The sequence below is a fragment of the Poeciliopsis prolifica genome, unplaced genomic scaffold, assembly GCF_027474105.1.
Source record: "Poeciliopsis prolifica strain line A6 unplaced genomic scaffold, Auburn_PproV2 SCAFFOLD042, whole genome shotgun sequence".
Classification (NCBI taxonomy): domain Eukaryota; kingdom Metazoa; phylum Chordata; class Actinopteri; order Cyprinodontiformes; family Poeciliidae; genus Poeciliopsis; species Poeciliopsis prolifica.
In genome coordinates, this window is record NW_026562417.1 from 5,152,503 (window position 1) to 5,165,867 (window position 13,365).

General features: G+C 37.4%; 1 protein-coding gene across 8 annotated transcripts; it reads right to left on the minus strand.

Annotated features, from left to right (window-relative positions):
* Positions 1 to 1,202: 1,202 nt before the first annotated feature.
* Positions 1,203 to 10,230, minus strand: msrb3 (methionine sulfoxide reductase B3). Of its 8 annotated transcripts, XM_055055687.1 has the most exons (10): positions 8,777 to 8,867; positions 8,306 to 8,424; positions 7,696 to 7,804; positions 7,213 to 7,353; positions 6,528 to 6,668; positions 3,141 to 3,249; positions 2,806 to 2,883; positions 2,595 to 2,623; positions 2,246 to 2,343; positions 1,203 to 1,440 (listed from the first exon to the last, which is right to left on the minus strand). In XM_055055687.1, exons 5-10 carry the CDS (start codon positions 6,601 to 6,603, stop codon positions 1,279 to 1,281), a joined length of 552 nt encoding a protein of 183 aa, XP_054911662.1. In that variant the 5' UTR covers positions 6,604 to 6,668; positions 7,213 to 7,353; positions 7,696 to 7,804; positions 8,306 to 8,424; positions 8,777 to 8,867; the 3' UTR covers positions 1,203 to 1,278. The 8 variants fall into 8 exon arrangements, with proteins under 8 accessions (XP_054911662.1, XP_054911657.1, XP_054911655.1 ...); XM_055055682.1 differs by lacking the exons at positions 7,213 to 7,353; positions 7,696 to 7,804; positions 8,306 to 8,424 and adding an exon at positions 9,999 to 10,110 and having other exon boundaries at positions 6,528 to 6,608; positions 8,777 to 8,883; XM_055055680.1 differs by lacking the exons at positions 7,213 to 7,353; positions 7,696 to 7,804; positions 8,306 to 8,424; positions 8,777 to 8,867 and adding an exon at positions 9,999 to 10,225 and having other exon boundaries at positions 6,528 to 6,608.
* Positions 10,231 to 13,365: the final 3,135 nt, after the last annotated feature.

Genomic DNA, 13,365 nt, shown 5'->3' on the forward strand with positions numbered 1-13,365 from the left:
AATCAAAAACTTGCATAGATATTTCATTGCTTCTCAGTGCAATATCATTCAGAATGAATCAAATACAAATCAGAGAAATTTGGTGTAACTAAACCTACAGATCCACAAGTTGAAGCTACTGCACAAACAAAGCCAAGACTTTAGGTTATGTAATATATGATCTGGCTGTTAATAGATTCTAAACTCATGTTTACTCAAAATTCAACCATACTTTATTGATCCCAAAGGGAAATTAAATGTTATTGTGACTTATATTAATTCAAGATTTTTTGGAGTTATTGTAGATATTGATGGCTGTTGGCAGGAATTATCTGCCAACAGCAGATATCTTAAGAAGCCTCTGACTGAAGACTCTGTTGTATGACAGACTCACGGAGAGAAAGCCTAGGATTGTTTTAAAGCATAATTATAATTATGCGTTTAAACAACAGAGAAGAAAAGTGTTGAACCTCATTTCCATATGATGACGCACTTCTTATCCAGTGAACCTTTGGATATACGCCAGAAGAAAGATGCTTCATCATCTTTGCTGTTGTGTCCATGCAGAAACCCTGCCTTCACACCTCACTACAGATTCCTGCAGTAATGTCAAACGCTAGCTGAATCTGTCTGGAACGCTTGTTAGATACATATGGATATATTTGTGAAAAGAGACAAACGGTACAGCATGTGGATCTAGGACAACTAAGATAGAGGAACAGTGTTTAAATAAAATGTTAGAATAGATTTAAGTCACTTCCTGACTTAAATCTATTCAAATATTACAGAGGATGAAAATCGGGTACACAAGGAAAGAATAATGGTAACTGTAACATAACCAAAAACTCCTTCATCAATACTTGCCTCTCAAACTCATGATGAATTGACTTGTCCTGAAAAACATTACATGAGCATACTGCAATGCCAACACTTAGCATCTACAGCCTTTAAAAAGTATTTTTTCCATTTCCTTTTTGTAAACACACCAGAGCACTAAAGGATCTTCATTAAAGCACTAAAGGATCTTCATTAAAGCATTAAAGGGACTGTGACTGGTGGCTGTGATTGGAAACCACGGTCATGTTGGAGAAATCAGCAAATGACTTATCCCTCTAGTGCTCTGGTGTATTACCATTACCTCAGATTACAGTTTCAAAGATGGTCAAGATCTGTCACTTTAGCTACATTCATCAACTTTGTTGGTGTTTCATTCGGTCAGCACATCAAATAAAAAAAACAACAACATCTTTTTAATGAGCTGTTTGACTTTCCCTAAGCGTTTGCCTGCCAGCAGCGCTCCTATAGGTCAACCTTCCCACCAGTGGCAGCGCTGCTGGAGGCTGAGGCTCCGTCCTCAGCCGGGCCTGCAGCCTGAAATGCCAGGGAAGCAGAGTTGATGCAGTAACGCTTTCCAGTGGGCTTTGGACCATCGTCAAACAGGTGACCAAGATGAGCTCCACACTGAAACACAGGAACATTCAGCAGCACTGAGCAACCTGTCTGGAACCTCCAGCACACTTTGTGTCTGAAGAAAACATTTGCTGTGAATCAGAAAATGTTTGTTTATTGTGTATAAACACAACAAACAGAAGAGAAAATTATTTATTTTCAACCAAGAAGATGTTTTCTGGTGGGAAAATTAAAAAATATCAATATAGCAAATGCTGCAATGCTGGATGGGTCTGTGAGGTTTGAATGCCTCCTTACCATCGCCCTCATCTTTACTTCAATCCACAGTCAGATTTCAGTTAGGATTTACTTTGACTGAGCCACTCCAAAACATCGATATTATATCCATTGCAAATAAATTGTTGCTAAATAAAAATGACTAATTAAAATAGTACATATATCTACCATATATATGAATAATTTTGGACATAACTGTGCATACCTATTGGTCAGTCTTCTCATTATAATTGTAAAGGTATACATACAATTTCTGCAAATTGAGAAATACTGTATTTGATAAGCTATTTTTTCTGTTTATTAATAATAAGTATGTATGTTAAAACTGTAACATTTTGAAGCACTTTCAACTAGAAATTAGAGTAGTTATTGGTCTTTTTGTTGATGTTCTATATGAGAGCGTAGATTTACACACACAGCTTCATCACACACCCTGCTCCCCAAACACAGCGTGAGGGTGAGGGATGAAGTGGGATTTAGGCTAAAAATGATTTTGAACTGATTTACTACATGAAGTAAACGAGTTTACGACAAGAACTTTAAGGAAACTTGATAAATAAAGTGGTGTGTTGCAGTTCACCTGGCTGCAGGTAGTCTCCACTCTGTGTAAGCCGTAGGAGAAATCATCAACCAGAGAGACGGACTCCTGCTTCAGCAGGTCGAAGAAGGATGGCCAGCCTACGCATGGTTTGTTTAAGAACACAAGAGGAATGTCAGGATAAAAACCTCTGTATTACATTTCACACTCCTGTCTTCATCAACATATAAAATATATATACCATATATCTAGAATAATGAGTCACATCTGAAACCTGAGCTTCAGCTTGTTTTATATGAATCAGGTTTGGTTATTGAGAAGTAAAATAAATAACTACAGATGCAAATGAGGGAGTTCAGACAGACAGAAATCTGACAGAAGTTCTACTCACCTGATCCTGAGTCAAATTTAGAATTTGAGCTGGAAAATGAAACAAAAATAGCTCATATAAAGCAATGATATAATTTAGTCTTATGATCTTTTGTTACAAAAATAATCCTCTGATTTAACAGATTTTTTATAACTATACTGTGAGTTTTAATCCATCTCTTGGCCAAGTACAGACACCTGGGCAGTCGATTATGGTGTACAGAGCTCCTCACCTGAAGAGAGGAGCCCCACAGACAACACAGTGATAGGTTCCCTCATCTTTATGGTATGTGAACTCCCCAGTAAAGGCACTGTGGGAAAGGAAGTATTAATAAATAATAAAAGCACAAAATGGTTCAGCAGTAAGTAATATGGTACTATGCACTGTAGGTTTATTGTCAGGCTAATATTGTATCGTCAGATTCTACTTCCATCCTGTGCTTCAGCCAATTGCAAAATATTCAAGCACACAGTGAAGCCTGAGATATATTCCATGACAATTATAACATTTAAAAAAAAAGAGACTGATTTGTGACATGGCAGAGAACCAAAGCTCTATCTTCCCGACCTCTCGGTTCCTCTTTCCTGAGTGACATGGAACTGCTTTGGGGTGAGGCGTTTCCTCAGTTCCTCCTGAGGGAAACTCACTGGCCAGGTCTTCTTACTCCTACAGGCTCCTGCCAATAAAGACAGGAAAAAAAGTTCAATCCAGATTTCTTCTGTAGCTCCAGAAGAAGAATCAACATGTGATTTGCTTATCTCACTATATATAAAGCATTACACACTGAATCTTATCCACTGATCAGCCGCAAACTGAAAACCTTCTGCTGGGACGCTGGCAGCAGATCCTTATGAGATTTGAGTTTGATGTTCACAAGTTAAACTTTTTCATATTTATCACTTTAGAAGTACAAACTTAAAACATATTTTATTTAGAATTTGGGTGATAGCCTAACAAAAAATAGAATATTGATATGTAATCCAAAGCTTTTTACCTTTAAAAATCTGAAAAGTGTGATATGTGCGTGTGTGTGTGATTTCAGTCCCCTTATATTGAGTCCCCTTCATATAAAGCCAATATAAAAGTAAGTGCAACTGTCTTCAGAATGTAGCAGTGTGTCAAGATGTAAAACCATAGCAGGATGAGCAATGAGTACCCCACACACACACACACATGCACACACGCATACGCACACCCACAAGCACACACACATAACAGCTACGTGTGGTGTGTGTTTCTGTCAGTCTGCAGCAGACTACAAGCTAACCATGTTTGGAACAAGAATTTCATGTCATTTCTGACATTGTTGCATTAGGATAAAACTATGTTGTTAATAGGTTTCGGGATGTGGCTGATCAGTAAAAAGCCATAATGTTACAATTGGTCTGGCAATACAAATTTTTATCACGTCCTTCAACCTGCACAGACATTTTTTATATACATTGCAGTGTTGTGAACGTCCTTTAAAAAATAATAAACAGAAATTTGAAAAATGTGCAGCTAGACAATTATTTAAGAAAGTGACTTGGTGCATGCAAGTTGCAGCAAAGCCAGGCAATTGAAAGTTTGTTCTAGTTAAAGGCTAACCTCAACAGTAAACGCTGAATTTAAAAGTAAATAAAGATCACCTTCTCTATAGCCACAACTGAAGTGTAATGTTTGGATCCCAGACTAGACTAGAGTCAAAAGCAACATCACTTGGTTGCTTTTGACAACCATGTGATGTTGCTTTTATAATAAAAGTAACAAAAGCAATACAGTTTCAAACAAAATTTGCTGTCCATACAAACTGTACTTTGACTTTACATTATGAGAGGCAGCATCCAAAATTTTAAATTTTGGATGCTGCAATGATGACAATTATATTGCATTTAGTTCTTGTTTGAAACAGCATGCTCTAAATGTGACTGACATTCTGCTTCCAGAACTTCCTACCTGTACCCTTCAGGGCCCTACACAGTGCCCAAGCTAGAGCCAGGATACCCAACCCTCAACTCCAAGACCTCCACTGTGAGAAGTTTGAACTGTTCCCACTAGAGAATGTCAAGAAGATGCTAAATCCGCCCATCTAGTTCCCCTGGATGCACAGCAATCCAGCAGACCTACTCAGTGTTCCTACAGAGTCAATATTCAGATTTTTCTGCAGAACGTTACTCCAAAGTATCTGTGGAGAATCTGCCTGTTCAGATTTTTTCATAGCTCATATCTACAATCTTTTAAAGAAAATGTAATATCCAAAATCCAGACAAAATTCATAATTACATCAGCCATCAAACATTTTACCAATCTTTCTCTTCATTTGACAGAAATAGACTTCCCAAAAGATAATAAAAAGTGGGATTCCCATTAGTTGAAGTACTGGCAATGTTACACAGGTGTTAGTATCCAGAACCAGGTAACTCTCTCTGCCCTTTGGGCCCCAACACCAAGCTAAACTACCTCAGAGATGTGGCCAACCCCGACTCTTCAGGACAGGGTTGGTCAGCCAGGTGGAGAACATCCTCAAAGCAGTCTTTGTTTCATCATATAACAAGATCATGCTGCAGCCTGCAGTGTTGAAGTGATAGTAAAAGAAAGTTTCGAAAAATTCTAAAAACAAAATATCTTATGTGCTGGCACAATCACAAGTGCCAGCACATAAAAAAGAACATATAATGCACTATATACAAAATATTTAGGTCACATGATTAAAACCTCTTATTCATAGTAAGAACTAAATCCTAAAATACACCAATAATTTGAAGCATGTCTTATGATAGAGATGACATGCATTTCTGTCAAAATGAAAACAGAGAAAATCCACTAGATCTTCTCATTTTATTTTGCATTTGTATTATATGTGATTGTCTTTTCCTGCTAAGCTGCAGGTCCTGCTACAGTGTGAAGCATGCTGCTTTCAGGGGTTTCTGACTCTCTTTCTGGAAAGCTATGGTCAATGCCAGAGACTGAAGTACACCCTGGACTTTTTTCTGAAATCCTCCACTGTATTTAGCCTAGACTCCACCAGCAAACTTGACAAATTCTCAAGTCAACCCAGATAGATTCTGCCAATCTTGCAAAAAATATAGTCTTTATGGAACAAACCTGACTCAGATAAAACCCTTTCTTTGTTGCTCAGTTTTTTCCACATTTCCTCTGCTGTTTTGATGATTCATCTTTGGTAGAGCTCTCCAAGTCTTTGAGGTTGGAAGCTCTCTTTGCCATCGCCCTAATCTTTCGCTCCCTCCTTATTCTTGGATAAGATTCAAGTTGGCCATTGTAAATATGTACACGATCTTCAAATTGTATAATTAGTTAGACAAATATGGACGATGTTTTACAAATGAACTGTTATGTAGGTGCTGATTAGTGCCGGGTTAGTGCCAGAAACAGTTCAGCATGTGTCAGGGATGATGGTTCTATGACAACTAGTTTAACATTTTGTCTGAACATTTGCAAGATGTTAGTTTGTGATTGATTACAGTCAGAACTTGGATCAATATAGTTGGTCACTTCTGATTTTAGAGGATGTTCTTGTGCAGACATTCATCTCTATCAATTTGTCAGGAGACCAAAAGACATCAGTTACCATCTAAATATTTACTGTTGCCTTAAATTAAGCCAGACTTTGTCCAAACAATAAATTATAATTTAACTGCTTCTATCACATTGTGAGGAAAATTGCCTTGCGTTCTTATTCAGCTTTTTAGATTCTTAAATTGTTTGATTTTCTTTAATCAGGATCTTTTAATGTTGAAGGATTCAGGACAAAAAAAAATCCAAATCTGACAATTAACCTTCATTTAGACTTGGTTTGGTGAGCAAACAGGTAAAATCTCTGTTCTCTGAAACGACCAGTTAAAAGCTAGAAATGGTTTAGAAAACAAATCAAAACACAGCACACCACTCCAGCAATGCGTTAACGTGTTAATGTGAGGCAGAGCCAATCAGACACACAGCACGCAGTCAGTGGACCTGAGGGGAGACTGCAGGACCTCAGAGACACAGGCTGACTCTTGGTTATTAGATGCAGAAGATTGAAGCCCGACATGGTTTCTGGAGAAAAGGCAGAGCCCACACAGCACTAGAATCAACCCGCCCTCAGCAGGGCCAAAACTGGATGAGGGACAGAATGACAAGGGAAAACAGGATCATGTACAGTATTAGAAACCAAATCCAGGCTGCTGGATCACTGAAATCCACAATGTTGATGAAGGTTCTGATGAGGATTGGTTAAAAAGGACACAGAAAATGTTACAGCCACTTATTTGTTCATGGTTTACCATGAAGATTGATTCTGTTTCCAGGCTTTGCTAATCTTACCTTTTCACTTCCAGCTATAGTTTGGTCATCATTCAGTGGAGACCTTCAAAACGATTGGCAGCAGCAGTGTTTGTGTTGACAATGCTTTACTGTGCAGACTTATCAGATCCAAGTTCAAAAAGAACTTTTTTAGAGAAAACTTAAAAAAAATGAAAATGAAAATCCTTGGATTCCAAATAAAATTGTGTTTACATTCTGACAAACATTGATCAAAAGATTCAATGTGATTTGGTTGTGAATTGGCTCAATGTGAAAAAGCTGAATTGAATATTGGTTAAAGAATATATTCCAGTATTCCAGGGTGTGCTGTGGTGGCGTAAGGAATAGCGTGACCCACATTTGGAGGCCTTGAGTCCTCGACACGGCCGTTGCGGGTTCGACTCCCAGCGATATTTGCCGCATGTCTTACCCCCTCTCCTTCCCCTCTTCCTCTCAGCCTACTGTCATATAAGGGACACTTGAGCCCACAAAAAGCCCCCTGGAGGGGAAATTAGAATATATATATATATATATATATATATATATATATATATAGATATATACCACCTTAATTTATCTGATATCTCTCTCTTCGGTGAATCAAAATTAAATACTTAACTTAATTTTTGGTCAATAGGACTAATTATTGGATTGCAGTTAAAATCGATATTTAAATTTTGTCCGTTTCTGTCAACTGTAACTGCACCTTTGTTTTTTGTTTTTTTTGATGGTAATCTAATCTTTGTAATTGTTAATCAAACAATTTAAAAATAATAGCAATTCATAAAATGGAATATGATTGTCTATGTTGGGGGGAAAAACAGAACAGAAAGCTGGTTACCTTCTGGCTTCTTTAAGGTAAAGTATTTACTTCATCTCCTTTTGATGCCGTATGACTTGCTGAACTCTTCCTGGGAAAATGATACTTCAGATTGGTGCCAAAATAAAAACTAAAGTTTGGAAAGAGGAAAATGTAGATATTTACTGAAACGTTTGGGAACACTTTTTAAACGGGTTGTGAATAAGACTGTCATAACTCTGTCATAAACATGTCATGACACCTGTCAAGAACATGGGTAAGCCTTCATAAATATTTATGACTGTAGTTATAAAGTGTCATTCGGTAAATCATGACACTTTAAATACAAAGTTGACATTATTCAAAATGTCTTTGTTATGACAACTTGACATTAACCAAGAAATTATGATCTGACATAAATTTGTTCTAAAAGTATTACTGATTGAACTTTAGTTTTAATATCAGTAAGGTACATAATTTTTAAAGTTTAACCAGTAATACTTTTATAAGTTTATGACAACAGTCATAAATATTCATGAAGACTTGTTCATGTTTATGGCAGGTGTTATGTCATGTTTATGATGTGTCATGACAGTCTTATTCACAACCCGTCAAATAAAATCTTATCTTTTTGTTTGCTGTTTTTTTTTACCTGCAAACTGTGTAAGGCCTGGTTAGTCACTTCACTGGTTCCTATTTTAGAAATATTTAGATTCTCCAGCTCTACTCCTGATTCCCAGCACCAGCTGGTTGGAGCTTCCACTAGGAAAACTAGTTCATGTTTTAATATTGTTGTTAGACTGTTATGTAAAAGTATTGAGTTAACATTGTTGTAAACCAGGGGTCTCAAACTTCAGGCCTCGAGGGCCGCTGTCCTGCAGTTCTGAGATGCAGGACAGAAGCCCTGCATCAGGTACAAAACACTGGACTGAAATGGCTTAATTACCTCCTTCTTGTGTAGATCAATTCTCCAGCACCTTGCTAATGACTTAATTATTCTATTCAGGTGTGGTGCAGCAGAAGCACATCTAAAAGTTTCAGAACACCGGCCCTCGGTGATTGGAGTTTGAGACCCCTGTTGTAAACAAAGTGCATATTTTAACACTTTAATCTACTACTCTACCTAGAACAGCTGCAGGCAGAGCAGAGGGGTAGGCTGTGTTGCTGCCTTTCCCAAGGGTACAATGTAAGGCCAAGAGGAGCCCACGTCTAAGGAAGACAGCCATAAACCTGTGATGATACAGACAGAGATACACTGATCACTTCTGAGATGTTAGGGAGGAAAAAGAACTGAAGTGTTCCAGAGCAGATTTCTTTTCCCCTCACTGTGTTCATATAAACTAACAAGTCAGTCCTGTTATCTACCAAAGCTCATCAACACCATGAGATACTAAGCTGAAGTATGAATCATTTTCCCAGAAAAGCTCAGCTGTGAGATGTTTGCATGCGCTCACAATCAGATGCTTGGGAAGCATCCATTCAATAGCTTTCTCATCACAATATGAAGTCTGGCATGAAGCAGATGCAGATGCACTAAAGTTTTAAAAAGTTGTGTTTTAAAAATAGAGAAATTCTGCTCCTACGGTTTAAAAGTCCTGGGAAGGCATTGCATTAAGAAAAGTCTTGTTTCAGCATCACTTTTGGCTATTGGACAGCAAACTGTGCGTTTCCAGGGTCAGACCATGGAATGTCTATTTGTCTTCGCCTCTAACGTCACAGCTATCTGATAAACAGTAATGTTTATTTTGCAACAATATGCTTGCATTTTTTTGTATTATCATGCCAGTCTTTAAGCCTCGAGCAGTTACTTGCTGTTTCACGAAACTGCTGTATACTCTATAAATAAAGATTGGGGGGAGGGGTGGATCATCGTAGAAACCATACACACTTAGCTTGGCTAGACTTTATGGCTAACTGTTACGTACTTTAACACCGCAGCCATATTGGAAGAACGGGTCTACTGGGACTGCTCTGTAACCATACAGGACATATTTCATTTGTGCTCATGAAGATGTCATTTATTGTTCGACAAGTTAAACGGTTCCCGAAAACTAACGCCTACTAAACAAAAACCCCTTCTCAGACGGGCTGGACTCAGCAGATTATCTGAACAACCAACAGATCCTGAACACCTGGACAGCCAGGTCCCTGCCTGTATTCAACCGCCGGGTTTCATAATAAAATGTTAAATTATTGTAGCGTTATCTCCAATTACATTAATAACAAAAATGTGAAATACTGAAGAACTAGTCATTTACTACAAATATGTTAATCGTTTAATAAAACGCCCCGGTTTATTGCCATACAAAGCTAGTTTTCGCCGTAAAACAATATAAATGTCATACCAGAGAAGAGCAGAAGCAGGAGCAGCACGATGTTAGCTGGTAAACGTCCTGTTTCTGCGGCTGATAAGCCTTGTTTAAAGCGGTACATCAGGTGGAGTTCGGATGAACGGAGTTTCTTACCACCAAGCTGAGGCTGAATGAGCCGAATGTCAAGGCACCAACACATTACCTTATATGGGCACAAATGTGTTTAGCTTCCGCTTTGCTTTCCGCATGTCTTCACCAAAGTACATGTGGTCAAATGAATATGTGCACATCATTCATGAAGTGTTCTATGTGCAGCAGCAACAACAAAATAGCAGAAATATTAATTTATAGACACGTTTAAACTCTGTGTACGTACTGCCTCCTACCGTACAAGAGTGAAAAACTATTCATCATGTCCTCTGAAAACAGTCCTGGTTGCTCTGTTTTTCATCTGAGCTTGGCAAGTAGAGTTTGGCTTAGGGGACATTCATAAAGTTTTTTTGTTTTTTTTTTTACAATCATATGAACAACAAATCAGAATCATATTTGGACACAACATTACATACAAATGCACGGGTTTTTTTGGGGGGGTGGGTGGAAGCGTGGGATGAGGGTGTAAAATTTTAATAAAATATTGCTATTTTAACTCTCTCATCCCTAATTCTATTTTTGTGTTAGGATGTGTTTCTCTTCTAAAATATCCCATTTTACATAGAAACTACTACTGCATTACCTTTTTACTTCCTTTGAACACAAAAAATACTCCCGGATCAGTGTTTCTGCTGCTTCTTTGTGTGTGTGGGTGTGAGAGAGAAGAGAGAGAGAGATAGTGTAATGTTCCATTTTCTCAAAACCCTATACCATCCTGGTAGATAGGCCCTCACTCTGAGTGAGGTTCTGGTTCTGCTCAGGTTTATTCATGTCAACAGGGAGTTTTTCTTTTCCACTGTCACTAGATGGACAGTGGAGTAATTGCTGGAAAGTCAATGACAATGCGAGGGATTGTCCACAGTAATACAATGTCATCAATGAGAATTACAAAGTGGTCTTATATAAAATACCAGTGTCCCTTGACTCTAAACATCTTTAAAGATTTTTTTTCTTTTTTTCTTTCCTTCCAAATATTTTTTAGTGTTAAGAATTAAAGACACTTACTACTGCAGTGTTTATAATATTTTGGTATACCATATTTAGTTCCATTTAAATTGAACAGAAAGAAAGTCTCTATAAAATACAGCTGTGATAAATTTGAATTTAGAGAGGTTAAAAGACCTTTTGTTATCCTGGAATTATTAGTTACATCAAAACAATTTGTAAATGAAGCTATTAAGCAGAAACTTGATCAATTGGTTGCTGTAATTCTAAATTATGTTGAGATTTCTTTTGTATATTTACATATAGCTAAACCTTAAAACAGGATTCCCTTCATTAGAGTTGAATTTAAACATTAATATAAGTTGGTAAAATAAATTTAAACTCTTTGAAGCTTCAGTACATTTGGTAATTTCAATTTAAAAAAATATGCACAAAATAAGGACTGACAATAAATGTTTGATGAAATTTTGACTGACTCCAAATTCTGATGGCAACATTTGTGTCTGTTTCATGGAGTGAATGTTTGTTATGTCTTGGGTTAGAGTGAATGTTTGTATATCTTGTGTTACTAAACAGTGTTTACTAGACTATAAAAATTTGTGACTGATTAAGAAATTCAAGTTTTTAAAGGAATATTTGGCATGGAATGATTTAAGATCTTAGGTTGTTTTCGAAATGGTCATTTGAATGAGTTTGTGAATAAGTCTCCTGTTTTTTCAGCTTCTAGCAAAGAAGAGCTGCTTGCTGACAGTGGCTCACCTGAGAATAATTTCAAATGCCATTTCTGACTTAGAGGAGAAATTTGGCTTGTAAAAACAAACTTATGCTCATTTTGCATTTGATTTGGCTATTCCAGGGAAGAGTGTCCTTTATGGTTGACTCGGAGCAACTGCTTTAATTGTGAAAAAAAAAGGGAATTTAATATTCATTTAATATTTCCAGTAAATCTTTTAAGGTGAGATCTGGTGTGCCGATTAGGGATTGATCTTAGCTCCACAGGGTGTAAAAGTTACATCACTCACACATGGACTCACACAGATGTGCAATTTGACTTGTCTGCTCTAAACTATGTTTATAAATGGAAACTTCCAAAATTTGATTCTTTTACAATTTCTTGCACAAGTCATGACCAGTCATGTTATGATTGTGAGAAGCGTTGGTTCTGTGCCCCTGAGAAACTGTCAACATCTGCTTTGTTTTGGAACATACACAGAACAGGTTGGACTGTCTCTCTCTCTCAGCTGAGCAGACAATTTTTAGTTTGGGTTCCTGACTTTTACTTATAAATATCTTTGGCAAAATTACATAAATTGTCATGGAGTAATGTTGGGACATTTCTTCATGCATGTAAAACATTTGAGTCACCTACTGACTCAAATGTAATGTTTTCTGAAAGAGCATTGGCATTCAAAAAAAAGTTGCATCATTATGCAGTACACTTTAAAAGAAACCAGTGGAATTGGTTCCTACCACAGACCTAAACTTTGAAGCATGCTCTTTTATCTCAAACAGATCTCTCTCCATATCAAAAAAAATATATATATATATATATATATATATATATATATATATATATATACACATATATGTGATGTAAGTATAATTAAATAATTGATTAAACTCATTAAATTGGTTTGCTTTTAGATTTGAAGGGAAATTATGGACTTTTACCTGTTTGGGTCAAGGATTTTGTGACAGCTCCACTATCTATAATGCTCTTACCCTGATTTAGTGCTGTTTGTTTATGACTGCATTATGTTCCTGTTACCGTTTTGATTGTTACTTATTGCCATCTGTGTGACAAAATGACTTTTTTAACTATTTGATGATGAACTTCTTTGAATTGTTCCTCCTAAGGGAAAGTCATTTTTGTTTGTTATTACTGGAATGTTTAGCAAATGAGTGGAAGCTCTCAGGGACAGGTCCTTCCTTCCACTTCTGTCTGCGATGATGCAATGTTGTCTTACTGTCAAAACCTATCGAGTTTTCAGACAGTGAAACTCACATTGCCACATCCTGCCGAGACGTCACCCCTTACCATCAAACCAGGTGACTGCATCGTGGTGAAAGACTTCCAGAGGACACCTTGGACCGCCCCACGCTGGGGGGGACCATTGCAACTACAGCTGTCAAGATGACTGAGAGGGCGACTTGGATTCCTGCCAACCACTATAAGAGAGTCAAGACAACGCCCATCCTGGGGTCCAACAGCCGATAGAACATCAGACCGAGGAGGACAACTTATTTTACTGCTGCTGGTGTTAAGTCCTAGTAACCTCTGACACTGCAGACAGCCACGTTTCAT

What these genes read in the sequence shown, in the direction of transcription:
- msrb3 (XM_055055680.1), bottom strand. Translation starts at nt 10,164, where the DNA reads ATGTGTTGGTGCCTTGACATTCGGCTCATTCAGCCTCAGCTTGGTGGT. An exon ending in CCTGCTTCTGCTCTTCTCTG is followed by an intron (nt 6,609 to 9,998) that starts GTATGACATTTA and finishes CCTTTTCTCCAG; the next exon opens with AAACCATGTCGGGCTTCAAT. An exon ending in TGTGGGGCTCCTCTCTTCAG is followed by an intron (nt 2,624 to 2,805) that starts GTGAGGAGCTCT and finishes TTCATTTTCCAG; the next exon opens with CTCAAATTCTAAATTTGACT.